Source organism: Cryptomeria japonica, chromosome 9, assembly GCF_030272615.1.
Source record: "Cryptomeria japonica chromosome 9, Sugi_1.0, whole genome shotgun sequence".
NCBI classification, from domain to species: Eukaryota; Viridiplantae; Streptophyta; class Pinopsida; order Cupressales; family Cupressaceae; genus Cryptomeria; species Cryptomeria japonica.
The window spans coordinates 533665019-533689546 of NC_081413.1; the positions used below are offsets into that span (position 1 = coordinate 533665019).

General features: G+C 35.2%; 1 protein-coding gene across 2 annotated transcripts; it reads right to left on the minus strand.

Moving 5' to 3' along the window:
• Positions 1 to 4589: 4589 nt before the first annotated feature.
• Positions 4590 to 17642, minus strand: LOC131077075 (ATP-dependent Clp protease ATP-binding subunit ClpA homolog CD4B, chloroplastic). 2 transcript variants are annotated; one of them, XM_058014489.2, is made up of 11 exons: positions 17408 to 17624; positions 10741 to 10865; positions 8353 to 8976; positions 8099 to 8214; positions 7832 to 7954; positions 7560 to 7745; positions 7178 to 7393; positions 6823 to 7040; positions 6517 to 6592; positions 6296 to 6385; positions 4590 to 6089 (listed from the first exon to the last, which is right to left on the minus strand). In XM_058014489.2, exons 3-11 carry the CDS (start codon positions 8924 to 8926, stop codon positions 4908 to 4910), a joined length of 2781 nt encoding a protein of 926 aa, XP_057870472.2. In that variant the 5' UTR covers positions 8927 to 8976; positions 10741 to 10865; positions 17408 to 17624; the 3' UTR covers positions 4590 to 4907. The 2 variants fall into 2 exon arrangements, with proteins under 2 accessions (XP_057870472.2, XP_057870471.2); XM_058014488.2 differs by lacking the exon at positions 10741 to 10865 and having other exon boundaries at positions 17408 to 17642.
• Positions 17643 to 24528: the final 6886 nt, after the last annotated feature.

The window sequence follows — 24528 nt, forward strand, 5'->3', positions numbered from 1 at the left end:
TGAACAAAAAGCAAATCCATCACGCAAAAATTGAATTTGATTTGTTTTTAAAAATTAAAATTAAATTTGATATCTTTTCAAAAAAGACATGATTCATTCGCTGTAAGAAAAACAAAAAGCAAACCCACCAAGCAAAAATTGAATTTGATTTTTTTCAAAAAGACATGATTTTTCTAAATATAAGTATACTAGTTCTACTAACATTCATTGCATAATTCAAAATATATATATTTTTTATTAATTTTCTAAATTATTTTTTTCAATTTCTATTGGCTTATTCTACCAACAATCATTGTAAATCTAATTATTTTGACATTGCATTTATTATTATATTTATAACACATTTTATGAATTATAGTAGGTGGGTTCTTTTTATTAGTTGTGCTTGTACATTTTGTTTTTGAAATCTAACATTGCATTAAATTAAATGTGCAATAGGATAGTTGGTGAGATATTGGATCTACTAAATGTGAACAAATTTGGACCATAATATAGTTAATTCTAAAATTGATTGCATTTATTTATAAAATAATAATTTTATTTTTTCACATTTGATCTCACCATCTAATGCCTACAATTTGGATTTTGCCATTAAGTGTCCGTTTTTCTTAGATGCAATTCTTCTCTTTATTTGACCTATAATATTAGAGCATTATAGTATTTAGAAATAATAATATTACAGAATTTGAAAAAGTGATTTCAATTCTATAGTTTCAAAAAAATTATATATTTTATTAATTGCAAAAAAAAAAATCCTCAATTTCTATTGGCTTATTCTATCAGCAATCACTCTATATTTCAATTAATTTCCCATTAGCCACATTAATTACCACATCTATAGTATGGGGTCCTAACATATATTTCATTAATTGTGCTTGTTACATTTATTTCCACATTTATGAAAAAATTAATGAATTATGTGAGTTTTTTAATTTTGAAATTTCAACACTACATTAATTATGCAATGAGACAATTTGTGAGATATTGCAAATATGTTTTGTATTATGCTAATGTTTTTTGAGGTTCCATTTGCATAATTTTTAACACAAAAAATATATAATTATACAACTTACATAAATGTTTCTACCCAAATGGCATGTAACATTTTAATAAGAAAAAAGGAGGAAATATTATGCTTTGGCTACCACTTCAATTTTTTTAAGGAGAATAGACAATCCAATGCATCTTTCTTTGAACATCCACCAAAAACTAATTGTCTTCAAACACGAGCTTACTATCTAGGTCAAATAATTCTAGATCTTTCTTCATAATTTTCATGTAGCTTGCATCTTCACACATGTTCGTTAGAGCACAAAAGCTATCTCTTATTCGTGTTTCTTTATTTCATTGAAAGGAAATGTTTATGAATTTACCATTTTTTATCAAGACATCTAAATTTCAAAAAGTAGTTTCTTCTATTTGTCTTCTTTTTTTAATTCATATTGACTTATTCTATTTATATTTTCAAATACTCTACAATTCTCTAGCACTGTCTACTTTCTTGTTTTTTTTATGTTCTGAAATTTATCTTGTGTTTTATGAACTTCAATGTAATCTAGTATCTACAAATGAAATATCTACATACAATTTGTTACTCTGTATATGGATGGCTATCTAATATGATGTTTATTGATATACTTATATTATGTTACTCTATGCATATGGATAGCTATCTAATATGGTGTTTAATGAAAGTTGATTTACATGCTCTCACACAAGTATTAGGCAATGTAATTAAAGTGTGTAGCATATTTGTTCTTTGTTCTTATTTTACATAATTTTAAATAATATTAACAAAATTTAAAGTAGTATTTCCCTTCTCTTCTACAAGTTTTCTAAAGTTTTTGAAACAGAGATATATAGATTTGCACTCATTGGAGATGGCTTTTTAGATTGAAATGTTTACAATCTTGTTTACAAAGATCACTAGAGTGACACTTGTATTCCATATTGACACTGTATATAAATAATAATTTCTCCTACTATTTTTGAGCTATTGTGGTGGATAAAAAAGTCAAGTTGTTTTGGAAATCTTTGGTTTATAATTTTTTAGTATTAAATAGGAGGAAAAAAACTAAGTGTCTTGACATTACTAAAGATGGACCTACAAACCTTTAATTTTTCTTATTTTGAATTTTGAAAGAATCTAAAACTGACACCAAATCAAATTAGAAGTGACTTTGGATAGAACCATAAGACATAAGTTCTACCAATTCCTAATTTTGCAATATTATTTTGAACAGATCCATAGTGACAAATTCTTCAAAACATTGAAGCAACACAAGTTGGCCATTGAATAGGAAACTATGAGTAGTACTAAAACAAAAATACATATCTTGAAAAAAGGATGCCTAGGCACACAAAAAGCCATTTACAGTAGAATAATAACTTCAAAAAAAAAAAAAAAAGCATTAACCACACAACCATACATACAATAAATTGTATTAAGCACTACAATTTTCAAAGCAAACTAGTGGCTATACACTCACAATCAACATAAAAAACCTTTACATATATGATCTAGTGAACATTAGTTGCACATACATATTGTTTTGTATTGTTTCAATCTTTAACTAGAATAATTTGGCAATAGCCACACTGGAAATAAATTTTACCTATATTTATATACTTAAAGCTCAAGGAAGCTGGTACAAGAAAAATTGATAATGTTCTAGAGTCGGGTCATCATTTGCCTTTATAACCTAGTGTAGATCTAACTCCACAAGTTTAGTTCAAAAATTACCAAACCTTAGTACTCACCTCAAAATCAGGCGTATCTAACCAAAATTTCACCTCCATATCTAAAACACACCTTTATTATATTTCAAGGTCTTTCATCTAACACTTGTTGTGGCTCCAAACCCATTCCACAACTCAAATCCTCTGCAATCTACTTCAAACACAATGAATTCCACCTCCAAACCGAACAACTTTACCAATTACTCCTGCCTCACTTTGGGTGACTATCACATAACCAAACCCTCTGTCATTCTTTCTCAAGATATTCTCTCTCAAATCTAGGCATTTTCTTTAAATCACTACAATTTCAACAAATATTTCATAGGATTTGTTCAAAACTCCCCTTTTTTAACAAAATCAATACAAAAAAGGCCCAAAACTCACAAAAAAAAAGCAAAAAGGTTTCCAATGAAGATCACAATCTCGAAATTTAGCACGCAAAAAAAAAGGCCTCAATCTTGTCATCTAAACACCATATAAATGATTTTATGCTTACAAATTCCAAAACAAACACTCACATAAACCATGGCAAGTGACTTACCTAGTGGAAAACGACTCCTCCAACTGCCATTTTTGAAGAAATTTCTCCATCACAAAATGGTCAATGAACTAGTTTAAGTAGTCGAGGACCTTTATAAAACCCTTGCAAAACTTGTTGTATTGAGCTTTTGTGCAAAGTGATCTTATGAGGAAACTACTACGTAACCTATCTTTTGATGCTTGTCTAGCTATTAAATACACCAAAGGCTCAAGATTATTAAGTCATGTTCCAGTGCATACAAAACATGGCCCAAGTCGCTCCATATTATTTATTTTCAAAATATGAGTTGATAAGAATATTGACTTATATTGAATTAGCAAGTTCATGTACAAAGAAAACAAAATTCAAACAATGACAACAATTCAAAATAATTAACATAATACAATTATATTATCTTGACACATACTTCTTTTTTTTAATACTTCTCCTTTCAAAATTTAGCATATACTTTAATCTCATCTCACATTCTAATGGTAGATTGAAAACATTTCTACAAATATTAGATATCCCAAGCTTCCATGTGCCCTCTAGCCTCTTCTTTGTCCTTAGTTACTAATACTAGTCACTTCCCTCGTATTCCTTAGACCTACCTTATCCCACATTCAAAGTTCAATGTTTTAGCCTGAATCAAAATTTGTTACTTGGGACCATATATAAAGGTTGCATCTTCCCATTCATTGTGTTTACATGATTATCTTGTTATAGTACATCCTACAATTTTTTTCTTTTCTCCATCCACAACATAATTATTGATTAAATACAATATGTAGACTAAAAGATGTACCATAAGTGACCATGGCATACATCACTCTGTTAAAAATCACATGCTCAATATCAACTTGAATGACGTTTCAATTGGAACTTCAAATGTAACCAAGAAAACAATAGCAATATTGCCTCTTCAATTCAGGTATCCAGAGCTCTTGCCATGGGAAATCTCAAAAGAACAAATGTATTGTTTTGACTATTTTCTAACTCATTTTGGTTTTCCCTATCCTATTTTCAAATACTTAAAAATTTTGTGGCACTATTTACTTTGTCTATAGGCTCTGAAAATTATCTAGTACATTGCCAACTTCAATGTAGCTTTAGTATCTGCAAATGAATTAGCAGTAAGAGAAAATATTAGCAATGGATCAAGTTATGAGAATTTCTTCATTTTCGTAAAAAAGAAAAAACAACTGTTTGTGCAAATTCTCATATTAGTTGCTATCTTTTACACAACGTTCTAGTGCAGCATAAATGGAATGTACAATTAAATAGCAGTGTGGCTGTACCTACTATTTTAATTCCAGAAAGCTAGCAAGAATACTAGAAATGCTATCTATCATGAAGGATATATACCCTTGTACCAAACTAAAATGTCGTTCAGACATGTAACTGAGACAAGAAGTCAGAACAGGTATTGCCCAGGTGAAGTAAAGTTATACATAAAGGAACTTTGTCCCACTTGCAAACCAGATCATACAGGTCCTCTTCGATCATGATCCCAATAGTTGCATATTCTAGGCAGCCAATGAAAATACTAAAACTGAAATTCTAATGTGGAAGAACTTATTACATTTATATGAAATTGACAACTTTCACCAATCTTTGGCCCAAATACTCAAATGTATGATGCCTTTTCCTAGACAGCTGCTGCTGGTGTTGATGAAGCTACTGTACCCCTACTTCCATTCAAAACAGTCACATTCCCTTCCTCATTTACATCAACTATAGCTGAATCACCCTCTTTGATCTCACCAGAAAGCATCTTTTCAGCCATACTATCCTCTAACAATCTCATAATTGCTCTGCGTAGTGATCTTGCACCATAGGTAGGACTATAGCCTTCATCTACAACTCTGTCTCTGAAGCGATCTGTAACTTGAAGTTCAATTTCTTTGATTTTAAGCCGTTCAAAGACTTCTTTCAACATGATATCTGCAATATCTCTTACCTCTGATTTGGTGAGCTGTCTAAAAACAATTGTTTCATCTAGTCGATTCAAGAACTCAGGGCGAAAATATGACTTCAGCTCTTCCAAGACAAGGCTTTTGATTCTTGTGTAGCTGTTATCTTCTTCATCTTCTTCAAATTGGAAAAGGAATCCAGATCTACGACCTCCCTTCTCAATCACACTACTACCAACATTAGAAGTCATGATTAAAAGGGTATTCTTAAAGTCCACAGTTCTACCTTTGCTATCTGTGAGTCTTCCATCTTCAAGGATTTGAAGCATCATGTTAAAAACATCAGGGTGAGCCTTTTCAATTTCATCAAAGAGGATAACACTATAAGGGCGTCTCCTAACAGCCTCAGTTAACTGACCTCCTTCAGTGTATCCCACATATCCTGGGGGTGAACCAATCAGCTTGGAAACAGTGTGCCTCTCCATATATTCACTCATATCCAGCCTTATCATGGCCTCCTCAGAACCAAAATAGTAAGCTGCCAATGCCTTTGCAAGCTCAGACTTGCCAACACCTGTAGGACCTGAAAATATGAAGCTTGCAATTGGCCTGTTTGGGTTCTTCAAGCCAACTCTTGCACGGCGAATGGCTCGACTGATTGCTTTGACAGCTTCGTCTTGCCCAATTATGCGTTGATGGAGTGTTTCTTCCATCTTCAGGAGTTTGTGAGACTCGTCAGATGATACCTTCTCAACTGGAATGCCTGTCCATACAGATACAATTTGCTGAATATCTGCCTCAGTTACAACTGGACCTCCATCTGCTTCACTCTCAGCCTTTGATTTCTCTTTCCCTTTTTTTGTTATAGCTGTAATTTGTGCCTTTAGTTCCACCTCACGATCACGTAGCTGTCCAGCCTTTTTAGCAGAGGATATGTTCCAATGAAACGATAGTGTGTTAGAAATCACCATACATTTTGGAATTATTAAATCATACAAATTTTACAAAAAAATATAAACCCACATAGGCAGTGTTAGAAACAATTTCCAAATATATGTTTCCAGATATATGATTCAAAAATGAGAACCTGGGGAAACAATCTCAAAAATTAAATATCTAATACCTTTTCAAAATCTTGGCCTCGAACAGCTTCATTCTTCTCTTTTGTAATCTGCCTCACTTCTTTGTCAAGCTCTTTTGCTTCTTCAGGAAGCTGTTCCGGTTAAAAAGGATTTTAATAGAAAGAATAAATTTCAACACAGCTAATCTGATACATGAATCTTCTTTAAAAAATAGAAAAATATAACATTTTACATGATATTTACAATACAAATGACAACAAACCTGTGTATAACGAAGGTGCACACGAGAGCCAGCTTCGTCAACTAGATCAATTGCTTTGTCGGGGAGGAAACGATCACTTCATAGAATGGACAAAATTAAAATACAATTTATGCATTTCCTAATATACACACACAGAAGAATCAAAGAAAATCAATTGAAATTTCCACATATCGACATGGAAATGCACAGATAAAACAAAACCCATCAGCAAGATGGGGCTGTTGGGAAATTCCTTACCTTTCAATACCTCAAAGCTCTTAAAATGCACATGCAACTAATAACTATAAAATAACAAGTAGTATACACCTGATGTATTGATGTGATAGCTTGGCAGCACACACCAAAGACTCATCAGAATAACGTAGCTTATGATGAATCTCATATCGTTCACGTAGACCTCCCAATATCTGTATTGTCTCATCCACAGTTGGCTCTGGCACTTGTACAGGTTGGAATCTTCTCTCTAGTGCAGGGTCCCTTTCAATGTGTTTCCTATATTCGTCCAAGGTGGTGGCCCCAATGCACTAGAGTAGCCAATATATTAGTTCTTCAATGATAAGCTATATCAAAACATTAATATATTCAAGTGTCTCATTTTGGGAAGTTATGAAACAGATTATCGTGAATTCAATATTTTCATAGTAGAGTCCAGCTAAAACACCTGTAGTTCTCCTCGTGAAAGAGCTGGTTTTAGGATATTGGCTGCATCAATTGCCCCTTCTGCTGCACCTGCTCCAATAAGAGTATGGACTTCATCTATGAAGAGTATAATCTCATCATTCTGTTTGATTTCATCCATTAGCTTCTTTAACCTTTCCTCAAACTCTCCACGGTACTTAGTACCTGCAACAAGTAGCCCCATATCTAAAGTAATAACCTGCATCAAACAATTATTTTCTATCAGCATCCTCTAATTCTAGGCAGGGACTTGATCGAGAAACAGGTTCCTACTTGATCCCTATAATGCATCAAGAAAGTCACAGAATTATATTTAGCATTACAGAAAGCACTGGAGCTTGACACAGCATAGGCAGTCATTATACCGTTTTACCCTCGATTGTTTCTGGAACATCTCCAGCAGCTATTAGCTGTGCTAGTCCCTCAGCAATTGCTGTTTTTCCTACACCAGGATCACCAATAAGGCAAGGATTGTTCTTTGTGCGGCGTCCCAGTATTTGAATAACTCGCTCAATTTGTGGCTGCCTACCAACAACTGGATCAAGCTTTCCCTGAATACATAGGAATAAGTAAACTGTTATCAATGGCTCAACAGCAATTGTACCATATGAAAACAAAGAGCTAAACTAAAGCATACCTCCAGTGCAAGTTTTGTCAAATTGCTTCCATATTCCTCAAGAGTTGGTGTCTTGTTGCTGCTGCTAGCACCTCCGACTCCAGCGCCAACAGCTTCTGAACTTTCACCAACCATTCGAATTACCTGTTGATAAATTACAATAGTGTGTCTAGAATTTATATAAACAACCAATAACTTGGAACTTAATCATCTCCAGGGGTCAATCTCACTACAATGTCACCAAAGCCATTTCACTACTCAACTCAGCTGATGATGCTTTTTACATACTTGGGTACGAATATTGCTGGGGTCAGCTCCAAGTTTCTCAAGCACACGAGCTGCAACACCTTCACCTTCACGCAGCATCCCTAAAAGCAAGTGCTCAGAACCTATGTAGTTATGTCCTGCAATATGCAGAAAACAAAGACATTTTCAAACTTTTTGGCATTATAGTGTATGTGGTTAAACCTAGTAAATGTAACTCATCATCAACAATGAATGTCACTGTAAAGTTGAGATTCTTATAAGCCATAATGACAAACCAAGTTGTCGAGCTTCCTCAAGCGCAAGTTCTAACACACGCTTTGCTCTTGGAGTGAATGGAATCTCCACAGCAACAAACCCACTGCCTCTGCCAATGATTTTCTCAACCTCTAAACGAGCCTCCTTTAAATTGATTCCCATAGATTTTAAGACTTTTGCTGCAATACCAGTCCCTTCACCAATAAGACCCAACAGAATCTGCTCTGTACCTACATAGTTGTGCTGGAGGCGTCGTGCTTCCTCTTGAGAAAGCATAATTACTTTGATGGCCTTCTCTGTAAACCGCTCAAACATACAAGTAATCACTCCTTTCCTTAATTTCCTTCCTTTCCTTGCTGAAGCAGAAAATGCTGCAGCTACATTTGCACGAAAGTCTGTTGCAGGACTTGAAACCTTACCTGTGCCAGTTACTTGCCCAGATCGAATGTAATTTTTTATTCTAAATGAATGTGATTGCATATTGCACATCGTCTTTGGAACTTGTTGCACTGTATTAGAGTTCTGAATCTGAACATGACTTGTACTGATTATTCTATAAGGTGGAGCTGCAAACTGTGCTAGAGTCCCCATCATCCTTAAGCAGATCTTATGAGCACTCAAAAACTAGGTCACATAGAGAACTCCTGCATTAAAAACCGAAATATTACTGTCAACTTAGATGGTGTTCAACACTATGTTACCAGAAACAAGAAACGAGAAACCAAACCGCAATGACAACGTAACGAGAAACGTGATATTTATAGGTTGTGTATAAGAAACGGATCTATCTATCTATCCATCCATCTATCTTCTAAACTATTTTAAAAGTTATTGCAAATTTATTTTTTATTTATAAAATATATGATATTAATCTAAATTCAAACTATGATAGTGAGTTACGGAAAAGCCTAGAAATACAGGAAAATCTAAATCTGAAGATATCATAAGTGAGTGTCATAATTAACTCCAGCAGGCTTCATACGCATGCATATGGAACTGGAGATTAATATAGTTAACCCCAAATCAGGAGGGAAAGGGCCCCTCTAAAAAATAAAAAAAATTCAAACTTTGTGCAGCCGCTTGAAATGCTGGAGGAATTACTTAGAAATGGTTGTTGTTCCCGTTTCAGCCGTTGAAACACAAAACGGGACTTGTACGTCACGTTTCTGGTAATACAGGTTCAACATGGAATATCCATTCTTTAGGAGTGGCATAAAAGCCTTATCAAACAATGATGTTAGGATGCATCATTGTTTCTTGGGCATGTGGATTTCGGAATAAACAGGGTATGCACTATGTGATACACAAGATGCAGGGTGGCCTACCATATCTTCTGTAGGTGGATATAGGTGTGCACCTGTGTATTACATATAAAGACAGAAAGTAAAACTTAAAAAAATAGAAGGGCAACCATACATTAATACAAAGAATTTTCAAATTTTTCACAATAAAAATCTGACCAAAGGCCAAAGAAATCATTCAAGAACAATAAAAACATAATAATTTCCAATCTAATTATACATATGCATTATTATATAAATGATAAATGATTTGATCTTCATCCGCTGAACCTCTGTCTTCAGTTGAACAAAATTTGAGGTTAGAAACCTTCCAATTATGACTTCCAATTATTTTCTAATTTCCATCATACTCTAGTAGGTCAAGAACTTATGCATTGTCATTGCTATTCTCAAGTAGTGTTGAAGATGATCAACCAATTGTTCTCAATCAGATTGATCCTGATTCGAAATGGATCACAGCTGATGAGAAGAGTTCATTTTGTCAAGAGAAATTAGCTATCTTGAATGAGGTTTTGGATGATCATGACTGTGCTCATGTGGAGAACATGGATGCAGAGGCATCAAGTGCTGCTTTATGTTTCTAGTTATGATTCGCTTCAAGGCTATTTGTATTCTCCAATTTTGTTTGTATACGATACTATGTATCTAAGACCAAAAATTTTATAGTTAGGAGTTAGGAGAATTCAAGAGTAACCAGCAACATTGAATCTTTATTTTTGTCTTCTAATTGAAGTTTGGACTTTGTTTCTCTTTCTACTTACTCTAATTGGTATAGAATAACAATAATTTTATTTTCATGTTTTTACGAGTATTCACTACTTTAGCGATTTGCTGTGTTAATCCCATTTTTAAAGCTTCGTTGCTGAATTCCATGTACACTTTCAGTTTGCCATGTAGTTGACATGTAAACATGTAAATATAATGCTACTATTGTTCCGCCTGTTCCCAAACATGATCAAAAAGCTAACCCATTTAGGGCATGAATCCTTCTAGACTGTCCAAGCACAGAAAAGCTAGAAGCATGGGTGACTTGAGAGCATGTTAGATAGTGAAAGAAATTTAATCTGTGGATTAAGTCAAGCTGCAGGAAAGCAGAAAAAGTGAAACCTGTAGTAGAGTTCAAAAAAAAGGAAATTGAACAGCCCGCCTACTCCCAAAGAAATCAGACTTTTACTTCTTAAGGGTACAAGTCCTTCCCAGATCAGCTCAGCAGAGAAGAACTGAACTGTGGCCTGGTTGAGAGAAAACACAGATAATGAAATAAACTGCAATATGTCGTCAAAGTCCACCTACATGAAATCAGTATAAGAGGACCCTATAATACCATTAAATCAAGAGGAGATAGAACGGTAAGCTCAAGATTTGTCTTAGAAAGTGATGCAGACAATCCTCAGAACCTGCAAATAAACAACCTCTGCTCTGCATAACAAAGGAAATAAGCATAATAGGACAGAAATTAACAAAGAAATCAGGCTGCATTACCCTTCAAAACACAATTTTGCATTCATTATTGTGAATCTGAAAATTGCATTCATCCTATCATCCTACAATTCCCGCCATTCTTTATTATTCAATCACTAACTCTAAGACTAACTTCTTAACAAAAAGATCAACCCCCTCAATTGATTCCTATGAGACATGCCAAATAACAACTCAAAACAGAAACTAAGCAGATCCTAAATTTACTCCTTCGAAGACTCATAAAATAGCAGCAGACTGTGGAGCTAATTGGCCGTCAGTGTCCATATTTTCAGGAGTCCGTTTGCATCATTCTCCCCTTTTCAAATTTTGAACCTCCTGGTTCAAAGCCCAATTACATGAATACACTTGAACAATTAAAACACTAAAAATCTCAACAACCTAGCTATTACATTTTTCTTTTGTGATGCAGGATTTGCCTTTTATCCTAGGATGCTATCACATGAAACATCCATAAAAGAATTTGGAATAGATGATAGAACCATTCTTCTAACTCAAAAAACCCAAGCCACGACGTTTATTTCCACTAGATTAAATATCTCTTCAAATCATCATATTTTTTCTTTTTCCGCTTCCAACCACTTGTTGGAATAGATATTCTGCTCCTTTGCAAATTGGTCTTCTTCCTTTTTTCCCAGCTGCTTGAAGACTTAAGAATTCTCCTCCATTGAAATCACCATTGCTTTTTACACCATTTGCATCACCTGCACATAATCATTTAAAACAAAAATAAAGGGATAAAAATCTCCCACAGATACTTTGCCCTCTTCTGCGTTCTGCCCAAAGAAACAGGACTCAGACTCGGCAAGGCCGAATCGTCTCAGGACTCGGGAGTCAAAACTCGGCTCAAACTCGACAGGACTCAACAAAGTGAAAAACTCAAGAAATTTAGAGATTTTTAAAGATTTAAAACTTGTTTCATGCACCCTTTATTGAATACACCTTAAAGACACAATAACATCATCAAATACAAGCTACTTTGATTACATACACAAGTATACATCAATCACATAAGCATAAATGCAAATTGCAGCTGAAGGAAATAACAAACATAGATATATAAATATTGTCAAATGTATACAATATTACAAAACTCATGGAATAAAAAATCCATGTCATCATATGATCAAATGTTCCATACAAATACCAAAAGTAAAAACAACTACAAGCCTATGGCTCAGAGAAGCCTGCATCTCCCAGCCTCGGCCCCCTACGAAGGCGTCTAAGGTAGGTCCTGGATGATTCAGCAGCCATAGCCTCTCCCCATGACACCATGCCACCCTCACCAACATCAAGAATATTTGTGTCACTGTCTGCCTCTGACTCTGCTATCTTTGCTCGTTCTCTCTGTTCCTCCTCTGCCATGGCTACAACCTCAACCTTTGCATCTACCTAGTCGACCCAATCAATGTCGTCCTCACTAAAGATAGATTCTGTCTCAGTGGCCCACTCGGCTTCAAGATCAACCTCATCTAGAATGATAGGGGTGATGTCAGCCAATGCATTCCTTCTCATTCTGAGGTGGAGGTTGTAGTGAGCAAGACAAGATCGTTCATCTTCTCTACAGATAATCTATTGCGCCTCTTGGAGTGTATGTGCTCAAACATACTCCAATTGCGCTCACAACCAGATGCGCTGCATGGTTGGCTCAAAATGCGAATGGCCAACTTCTACATATTTGGTGTTCTTGGGCCAAAAAAGCTCCACCAATTATCTGAATTTGAAATGAGAAAAATAAAAAAAATCAATCTCACTCTCGACTCTCATTTAACAATATATAATAAAATTAAACTTCTGCCTTAGAATGTAATTTTACCTGGCATCATAGTTGTCCTACTTTCTTTGCAGATAGTACAAGAGAAGTTCTCCCCTTGAGCATTTGAAAACAACTCTATCTCTCGCATAAGTTCGGTCTGAGTACAACCAGCAGGTGCTTCCTCCTTGCTGGTTTTTCTTCAATGAACCCTTGTTTCTCTTCACAACTGACTTTTCTCCTCCTATTTTGCCAAATGAATGAAATGAAGTTCATTTTTAGGGGCATAGCAAAATATAACCAAAAAAAAATTCATATAAAACCTTTAAACCATGTTTTTTTTGTCACTTCATTTGCCTTACGCCGACCAAGTCTGTGCATCGGGACTCAGCAAAACTTGGTGAGTCTCGCCGATTTTGGGGTTGGACGATTTTGGGGTTGGGCGATTTTGGGCGAGTTTTGGGTTTGAACTCGGCCGAGTCTGAGTTCGAGCCTGTTAAACTCGGTAACCATCACTCGGCTCAGGAATCGCCCAAACTCGACGATTTTGGGCGATCCCCATTTCTCTGGTTCTACCATTTAGGCATGTTTTCCATTTCATGTTTTGTGAGGTGGTCTTCTTTTTTTAGCTCAATGTGATGTTTTTCACAAAAAAACCTTTTGGACATTGTCCTTTATACCATAATTGTTCATGTTTTCACTCTCTCCCTTAATTATCCTTGTTCTCTCCTTAGGAAGTGATGATCTTCTGCTCCTTTCTCATCACTAATGGGATCCTCTAAACATTCCTCTAGCTGTTTTTGACAAGTTGTGTTCTCTAGAAATGTTAGATCTTCATCACATATGGAGCTCCCAAAGATCTCCATCTTTGTTGTGGCTTCCTCTACAACATGGACTACTTCCACTACTACAACAATTTGGGCCTCCTCTTATGATAGGCTACATTCCTTCTCATTGCAGTCTCTCAACTCCTCTCTTTCTGCATTGTGATTCTCAATGCCTTCCCCTTCTTTGAGGTAACACAACTAAACAGCTCCTTAAAACTCAACTATAAAACACAACTATCTCTTCATCTTCATCCCATTCAACTTTTTCTATTCTTTGTGACTCTCGGAAGATCTCATTCAAAGGTCTTTTATCCATTAATATTTTTGCCAAATCTTCAAGGGATTCTATCTTTCCCTATTCTAAAAGTTTCACTCCTTGTCTAATTTCTTGACTCAATGACTTTCCTCTTTGAGAATGGCTCTTGCCCGCAAAGTGAATATTTATTTTTACCATTCTTTTTCACCTTCTCACAACTCTTCAGTTTCTTTAATATAGATTTCTTTCTCTTTGGATTTTTGTTGTTGCATGTCTCATAATCTTCCAACATGCACCATAAGTTCATAACTCCTCCAATTCAAACTCTAATTGTTGCAGTTCCTTTTTGCTGATCTTTAGTTTGCTTTCGTCTCTGCCTTTGTCTTACTCTTTCTTCCAACCTAATTATTCTCTTTTTTACATCAGAATATAACTCCACAATTTTTATTTTTTAACCCTAAAAACAGAGTTGCAGCTCAATTCTCCTATTCCATTCTAAATGAATGATCTACATACAAACATTCTTTTAACTATTCTCCATCTCTTCAAAGAAATTAATACAAATTCAAAAGACACACCTGCAAGTTAATGCCCCATACTTTCATGCATAACCAATCATCAAATACATAGCTGCAACTACTCTTTAACTTGACAAACTTTAACACATTTTCCCTCTCAAAAGATCTTTTGTGTGCTTTGATACCAAACTGATGCAGACAATCCTCAGATCTTGCAAATAAACAACCTCTGCTCTATACGACAAAGGAAATAAGCATAATAGGACAAAAATTAACAAAGAAATCAGGCTCCATTACCCTTCAAAACACAATTTTGTATTGATTATTGTGAATCTGAAAATTAGATTCATCCAAAGACTATCATCCTACGATTCCTGCCATTCCTTATTATTCAATCACTAACTCTAAGACTGACTTCTTAACAGAAAGATCAACCCCCTAAATTAATTCCTATAACTCAAAAAGAAACTAATCAGATCCTAAATTCACTCCTTCGAAGACTCATAAAATAGCAGCAGACTGTGGAGCTAATTGGCAGTCGGTATCCTGATTTTCAGGAGTCCGTTTGCATCAGAAAGTTGACTAGGGAAACAGAAATTTTTGATTCGGTAGCAGAGGCATGAATAATCAAGGGAATAGCAGATATAGAATGGGAGCTTGAGGCTACTTCCAGGCAGTTTTTACCCTCGAAAAGGATACAACCATTGCCTTTGGCTCTTGCGAAATAATTTCATGAAAATTCTAGTTTGTTTATAATACATTGGAATTTGAGTTTTAGCTTTGTGCAATATGAACAGTTGGAGGCTCAGGACTGATCGTCGTTCACAATCTTCTAATCTGTCTTTTGATTATGAAGGACCATCAATTTGGCTCTGCCGATTATCGATATCAAGTCTATTTGATCTATAGTCATCATGCTGACCGATGAATAGTGATTGTCGATCAAGACATACAATTCAATCATCGACATGGAATATACCCCGTTATTTATTCCATTGTGGTTCCCCTCTATGTTAAATGGATTGCCTTCAACATTATCGGTTGCATACCTTCTTAGAAAGATCAGAGATTGTAATATTTGTTTAATGTAATATAAAATACATATTTAATAATTTCAAATAATCATTCGTTGATAAATACTATTTGATTTGAAATTTTCAGGCACGGTGTGTTGATTCAGACACTATTAACAGGAAACAATTAACATATGCAAAATTATGTGTGCGGCTGGATTTGAGCAAAGTTGCAAATCCTAACGAAAGAGACATTGACTGAAACCAACAAATGGAACCGTAATGGAGAAGCCGATGAAACATGAGAATGTCCTATTCAGGCGTGTATTGTGCAATATTTATGGGCAGTTGGCAAGAGATTACCCAACGGCAATTGAGGTTGAAAAATTGGACCAAAAAGATGGATTCCAAACAAGCAAAAGCCAAGAGAAATTGCAGGACTAGGAGTAAGAGACTCCATGTAGCATAAACGGTACCCTCAAAGTGATCTCCCTTCTTCCAATTGGAATGGGCCTGAGAACTTTAAGTTCGAAGAAAACAGAAAAATAAGGGTGACGATTCAACTTTCTTCACCTTGGATTATTCTGTCCCCGCCATCGCCAAATTGACGTCTCTCTTAATCGTAAGTGAATCCTCTCTTCGATGACGACCCGCAGACATCTGAAGCACCTCGAGTTCAGCAAATTGCTGATCAAGGTGACAGAATTAACTCCAAGAACTACCACCAATACTAAGAGGCGACCGAACATAGGGCAGGCAACAGGAGATAGGAAACCGGAAGCAAAAATGATAAAGAAACGAGGATAAATTTAGTGGAAACGTATGCGCAGTCTATAATAGAGAAAGCCTCGAAAGCGGAAAAAGCAGATAAGCGAAGTTCTCAGGCTATCCACGGCCTGAGAATTAAAAAAATCAGACAAAAGAGATAGATTTTAGTAGTAGAAGAAAAGGCGGATGACAATTTAACCGTACTATAAGACTATTTTATGTTCAGGTCGTTTCCTGGAATATTGGAGGCATGAACTAGCTTCTAAAAACAAGTGAAATCCTGCTGTAGTGGACTATCAATTGGTACATCAGATGCCTAAATTGAATGGCAAGTGGTTTACATCAATTAAGTTAGAAACCTGGATTTTCTTTTGGTGCCTCTTTATGGTGTCACGTAATGGGATGAGCTCGAGTGGTAAAAGAACTGAAATTTCCAGCATATATACCCGCGTTTGAATTTCCAAGAACATGCTAAAAGTGCAGAAAATTGGCTAAAACTTCACAACCAAAACATTGGGTACAGTCAGATATAGGCAGGCAGTCCCTCAGTTGCGGCAGCTTTCTGAAGCTCTGTCCGCGAGAAGAATTACCATATTAATATAAATCCTGCTGTAGTGACCTACCAATTTTTACATCAGATGCATAAATTGGATGGTAAGCGGTTCACATCGATTAAGTTAGAAACCTGGATTTTCTTTTGGTGCCTCTCTATGGGCTCACATAATGGGATGAACTCAAGTGGTAAAATTACTGAAATTTCCAAAATATCCCTGAGTTTGAATTTCCAGGAGACATGTTAAAACTTCTCAAAATTGGCAAAAATTCCAAATCCAAGCCATTGGATACGGCCAGAAATAGGCAGGCTGTCCCTCAGTTGCGGCAGTTAATCCCAAGCTTTACCCACAAGAAGAACTACTATATTAATATGAATCATAATTTAAAATTTAGCATCTAAAGGTCATAGGGGCAGCTGAAGTATAGAATGAACTCTGGCAATTTAAATTAGCCCCTGAAAATGGATTGTGGGCAATTAAGGTGATTTCAATTGCATGTTTCACTCTGTTGAATAGTGAAGATCTCGGGTAGCCAGGAGAATTTATACCGAGCTAAACCCAAGTAGAAAAACGCAGGAAATTGAGCTGAAGAATGAATGAGATTACCTGTGCAAAGAAGCAGTGAATTGTATGATAACTCCTGCTGTGTCGACAAATAAATTAATGGTAGAAAGGGGCCAATGAGATTCTACATTCTGTAGCAAACGCAGTTACTCATTTTATAGGTCTCTTGACGTTATGTGAATGAAAACGTGGATGCAGGATCTGTCTATTATTTTAATCGTTCTGAGATAAGGTTGATTGTGGCCTACAAGGAATTGTGACTTGGAACTTGGAACTTGGAACAAATTGAGATGAAAATTGTTTATTAATGTGTTTCAAGATATTTATTTCTCAGTAATCTTCTACATGAGCTGGAATGTAGATATTTTGTTTTCATTCATTAGTTTAGTGATTATCATACAATTTTGAGTTTTTAAAAAGTATGATATTGCTAGTGCAGTTTTTTTAGTCAGTTTAGGTTGTTTGGAGAATTATATTAGTAAATGTTTTTAATTCTCTTTTTGGTATTTGTGCTGTTTGGTTTAGATATCTTTAGTCTAGATATTTATAGTTTTAGGTTAAGTATTATACATTTATACTTTTTAAGTTAAGTATTATACATTTATAGTTTTAGGTTAAGTATTATACATTTATAGTTTTTAAGTCAATGTTCACATTTATATATTTTTAGTAATTGTTTATATTTATATTTTTTAGAGTTATTATACACATTCATTAATCAAGAAGGTTTTAAATATTTGTGTATCAAGTTATTCAACATGATAATTATTTTATCAAAAAAAATTGGCATATAGTTTATATTGACCAATTTGATTTTTGGTGAATTTAATGATTTAGTCAAAGGTTTGAATTGTTAAGAATTACGATTTATTAGGTCTACTCAGAATTAGATCATCAATCATTTATTTATAAAGTATTTAACTTTCAATTTTCTCCACAATAGACTACACATTTTTAATGGAAATTTGCTTAGAATTTTGGAGGCATGTTTCAACTAAATAACATATTCACAAATACAAATTTTACCTTTATGAGAACTAAGTTTGACTATACCATTATAACTTACATTGTTGTTGAAGCCTTGATCGTCTAAAAATCACCACTCATATTTTGGATTGTGGTCCCAACTGCCCAACATTTACATCAACTATTTTACAATTACTCTCGACTTCCTCCTTTATTTTATAATTTTGTGGATTTCAATAGATTTGATTTGATGTGAGTTTCCAAACCCTAAGAATCTCACAAATTAAATGTTTACTCATTTTCCACATAATTAGGGAGAATAAAAGAATTAACTCTCGAATTTATAAAATGCCAAAATTACAATTTTAAATTTTAAGTGCTTATTCTAAGTAATAGCACATATACATCTGAAATATATTTTTACAATATTGGCTATCATGCCATGTGAACATCAATAATCAATCTATGAAATACAATTACAATAATGATAAATACAAGTTCAAGTTATGTCTTCAACTATGGCTCGGGGTGATGGATGGCTAGGGTTTTGAAGGAATAATGGCGGATGGATTTTGCAGAACAAACGAATGGGAAAGGGCTTTCACAATAAGGCATGGCGTCCCCTTGCTAGGCATGGGAGGATCAATCTCTTAGACCGACTAAGAGACCTTTCAGAAAGAGTTATTTGTCCTCCTTGTGGCTCAAAAACTAATCAGTGGATTTTGGGCAGAAATGGGGCCTTCAATAGACAGTCGAGGACCTTCAAGGAGATTGAGCACAAATTTTGGAGAGCCACAGATCAAAATAAAACTCAAAAGGTATGTTTTGATAATGTGTTACCCTGTTCTATGTCTCTTCATATTGAAAATAGAGAATGGAAGGATGTTGTTGAAACTTTAAGGGAAAAAGGCTTTCTTTATGAAATGGTTTGGAGAATGGCTAGCTTATTTGAGAGTGCGTAAGTGGTGTGATGAACAATGGAGCAAAGACTTTATTTTAAATACCCTCTCCAATGGCTTTTATTTAATGGTCTGTACGAAATCCTTAGAAAACAATGGGCTCTTAATAATGGACCATCTATGATGGTGGCATGGGTTTCTACATCAAGGACTCGACCCCAAATTTTGATCCGCTGAAGACATCCATTGAGGAGATTCCTGTATGGTTACAATTATACAACCTCTCAAATGAATACAAAATCCTAAAGCCCTAAAACTAATTGGTAATAAAATTGGAAGATTTATTTGCGCAGATGAAGCAGTTGAAAAAAAAGGATAATATTATTTACACTAGAATCTGTTTCCAGTGGAGGCCTCTTCCGCCTATGCCCACAGAAATTCAAATATGCTCTTCAGGAGGTATTTAGAGGTAAAAGATTGAGATTGAAGAGGTAGTTGAAAATTGCAAGAAATGTAAAAGTACCAAGCACTTGAATGAGGACTGTATTGTTTATGAGAAGGGGAAAGAACTAGAACATAACATAATTTCTAACAAAATCCAGCATTTGATAAGTGAGCTTGACAAACCCCAACAACCTAAGCAGGAGAAAGGAGAAGGGCATTGTGCTCTTTTAAGTTTCATTGATTTTATCTTTGAGAAGGGTGTGTTGAATGATCTTGATGTCAAAATTGATTACTCAAGTTTGAGTAAGGTGATAGACAACCATAAGGAAAAAAGACTTAAATGACATTTCTAAAGAGCTCACTAACCAGCAATGTGCATTTGAAAATGCCTTAGTTTTGTGTAGGCTATTAGATATGAAATGTATGGAGAGGAGTGGGAATTTAGAGGGCACGAAAGAGATCCTGACGGTTCAACAGATTAACCTTATGGATACTCCAAGAGGAATAGAGGAATACAGTGTTGTTTTGGTGCGGTTAGAGAAGCCTCACAATGGCAGTGTGAATGAGAATGAAGATTTCATCATGAAGCTTGTTGAGTGTAGGAGAGCAACACCAGATGAACACAAACAGGATTTTGTGTATCCCTAAGAAATGGAAAATTTGGAGGTGGAAATGAAAATTGGAATCAGAATCTATGTCCTTCAATTAAGCGAAGAGATGACTTTATAGCTTTAGAAGACATTCAATTCAAGGATATTCAAATCTCTCCAATTAGGAATCTGGAAAATTCCTTTGATGAAGCCAAAGATAGTGAGGATAACTTTGATGAACTAGAAGAAGAGTCTATATTTGTAGAAGAGAATGGGGAGGAAGACATATTAGGTGTGAAAGCAGAAGTAGGTATCTTAGCGAAAAGAAGTTTGGGGCAATCCTCCTCAAAAGTGGAAAAAGCTAAGATTGGAGAAAGGAAAAAGAAAGGGCCTAAAAATATTAAAATGCATTTGGAGATTGCAAGTAGTGCCAAAGGGAATTTTAAACTTAGATCGAGAAAAGGCTATGCCTTTTCTCAGGAGCAATGAAGGTCCTATTGTGGAATGTCAAGGGCTACAATGCCCCTGACAAGGTTCGATTGATCTGATCGGTCTCATCTATATTTGGTTATGTTACAAGAAACAAAGCTAAAGGGTAATGATATAGAGACTTTTAAGAGAAGAGACAGTAGGTAGAACGACTTCTTTATGTAAGCTATTGGTGCCTCTAGGGGTTTAGGGGTGTTGTGAAATAACTCTACTCTAGAGGCTTAACTGATTAATCGGGATAAGCATTGGCAATGGTTTGAAGTTTTCTCTGAGCTTTTAAATGCATAATTCTTCTTCTTTAATGTTTATGGGCCAAATAGTACTGGTGGGAAAAGAGAGTTATGGCATTCTCTAGCAATGACAATGAGAGAGGATGAAGCTACTATCTACTTATTGAGAGGGGATTTTAATGCTACTCTCCACCCTGCTAACAAAAAAGGTGGTGTTGGATGGCTAGGTCAATCCCAAAGATATTTTAACAATTTTGTGATTATTAATGGTCTAATGGAAGTAAAATTTAAGAAAGATGATTTTACATGGACAATATAGGCAACAAGGCTTCCTGAACATTGTTGAGAAACTAGATCGGTTTTTCATGGCTAGTGACTGGACCGAGGTATAGTGGATTTGCGAGGCTGAAATCCTCCCAATAACTGGATCTGACCACTACCCTATTTGTATTGATGTACATGAAGAGTCTTCTCTTGTGTGATGCCCTTTAAAATTTGAAAAGAAGTGGCTTAGAGAAGATGGGTTTACGAATTTAGTGGTCGATTGGTGGTTGCAGGCTCCATTTAGGTTTGGAAACAAGGCTTTCATTTTCTTTAAAAAGCTTTAGTATATCAAGAAATGTCTGAAAAAGTGGAATCGAGAATCTTTTAAGAACATTTTCATGGAGAAACTTCAATTGGAGGAAGCATTGGGTAAGATTCACTCCAAAGTGATTGATGATAGAATGGAGGAGAATGATTTCATTACGAAAAATGAGTTGAATCATAAATATGTCGAGATTTTGGCAAGGGAGGAGATCTTTTAGCAGCAAAAATCTTGAGATACATGACTGAAGGAAGGGGATCACAATACAAAGTTTTTTCACAGCTTAGTTAAGGTTAGGAGATCTTGCAACGGGATCTTCTCTATTTAGAACTCAAAGGGCAAAGTATTGCATGATCCCCAGATATCAGTAATGAGGCAACCAATTATTTCTATATTCTTCTTAATGGTGTGAATATAAATTTTGAGAAAGCTAATGAATCTGGGAGGTTATTCCAAACTATATATTTGAAGATCAAAATAATATGCTTATGGAACCCATCATGCTAGAAGTAGTCAAACTGGCGCTTTTCTCAATGTGTGGAGAGAAATCCTCAGGTCTTGATAGCTTTCCTGCAATTTTTATTCCAAAAGTTGTGGGATATCTTTGCAAATGACTTATGGGAAGTTTGTTAGAAGTACAGTTGTCGTTGCACCAAAAGATTGACCTATTAATGCCCGATACAACCACTAGACTTATAGAATCCACAGGAGGTGGTTAAGCCATGTCACAAACCTAAGAGTTGTGTTGCACATCACAAGGAGACCAAGGGTGCACACCTTGCAACAATCCCCCCAACGCAAGTGAGGGGTTTCAAACCTATGACCTCAGCTCTAATACCACTTGTTAGAAGTACAATTGTCGTTCCATCAAAAGATTGACCTATTAATGCCTGATACAACCACTTGACTTGTAAAATCCACGAGAAGTAGTTAATCCATGTCACAAACTTGAGCATTACACTCCACAACACAAGGAGACCAAGGGTGCATACCTTGCAACAAAGTTGTTGAAGAATCGAGGAGCCATGGCTTTGTATTAAAAAAATTTGAATAATACATTTATTTCCCTCATTCCCAAAAGGAAAGAGGTGAATACATTTGATGATTTCAAACCGATTTCACTATGTAACACGATTTACAAGATCATCTCCAAGGTTATTGCTAATAGATCGAAGAAAACTTTGGTGTCGATAAACTCATATGAATAGAGTGGCTTCTCTCATCAAAGATCAATTGTTGAAAGTATCATCATTGCTCATGAGACTATTCATTTTGTCAGGGTGGCAGGTACTAAGATTATGATGGTAAAGCTAGATATTAGAAAGGCTTATGATGAAGTGGATTGGAATTTTTTGTTGAAGGTTCTAGAAAAGTTTGGGTTTAATCAGAAGTGGATTGAATAGATTGCAAGTTGTATTAGTACTCTGAGATTTTATGTTCTAGTGAATGGGAGTCCTCAAGGCTTTTTTGTTTCCCGAAAAGGTCTTAAGCAAGGAGATCCACGACCCTTCTTCCCTTCTTTTCTATGTGTAGGTTGCAAATGCACAGCTACATTTTTAGATTTGGACTCCATTTACAGAGGCGAAAAAACCCTTTTCGTTTCACGAATTTTTCGGAGGACCATGTGCACTTTCAACATGGTCCCGACGACTTTTCTCCAAATTTGCAAGGCAAATCCGTATCAATCTAAATATCTCAGATCCGAAGTTACAACGCAATCCCGAACCAGTAGCTCCTCATTTCACCCATTTCATCTGTCTTTCCTCCATAGTCAACAAGTTAACTTTCCCATTTGCAAAAGAGGGCAAATTACACTTCAACTCTTGAAATCCACTTGGAATTCACATCTTTGGATTTGGGTCTAGTGAATTCAAGCCCCTCTTTTGAATGTAAAGTTCCTCCAAGTGAAAATCATCCTAGTGACTTCGTTTCTCTCTCCTACGTGGGGAGTCACTAGGGTTCAATTTTCCACTTTAGATTTTGGTGAGCCCGACGTCTTACACATTAATCCTGATCGCTCATCATTAGATCTAATTAATTGCAATTTAAATTTCAAATTTTCATTTCAAGTTTGATCTTTTACAAATTTTAGAGGTTATTTGAATAAAAACCCTAATCTTTCATTTTGAGGAAATTAAGCTTGTGAAGTGCAAAATTTCAATTGCTTGTTTCGAATCTAATTTCTATTTCAAAATTTCAATTCAAATATGTCTTTTTATTCTAAAAATTCAGTGGTTAAAAAGCAAAACCCTAATTTTTAAGATCCTTTTATTTTCAACCTTTGACTGCTCATTTGACCGATCTAAACATCTCCAAATCAACTGTTTTTTGGATTCTGCATTAAAATTATAATATCTATCATCTCTGAAAATTTCAAAAAAAATTGGTCGAACGGTGTGGACTTTCAACATGGTCCCTAGCTTTTTTCCGAAATTACGGGAGACGGAATTGATTGTGTTTTTCCGCTTAAATCTAGAAAATTGACATACTTTATCAATTCTACCACTTCCTAAGGTCGACATCAAATTCAAATTTCACTACTTTCATCTTTTAAATTAATTTTCATAAAAAGGTCCTAATTTTAGATCTTCTTTTCCAAAAAATTTAGATTTTAATTAAGAGACTTTCAATGGCGATTAATAAATTGGGTTTACTTGCTCTTTCGCATATGATTACATTGTTTTTCGCATGCATTTACTACAATCATGTGTCGGATAAGGGTTTCTTTCATTTCATGTTACTTCTCTTCATTCATAACACTTGGTCATATTGTGTTATTAGGATTTCCAAATTATTCTCTTTTCAAATAGATCTTAAGGCTTTCATGTATCATTTATGTTGCATTATGGTGATATTGTTAACAAAATGCATTTCATATGTTAATCACCTCAAATATTTTGTAGACCCTAAACCTAGCAATCCTAACCCTTGTGCCTCTCCTAGGGTACCTTGTGTGGAT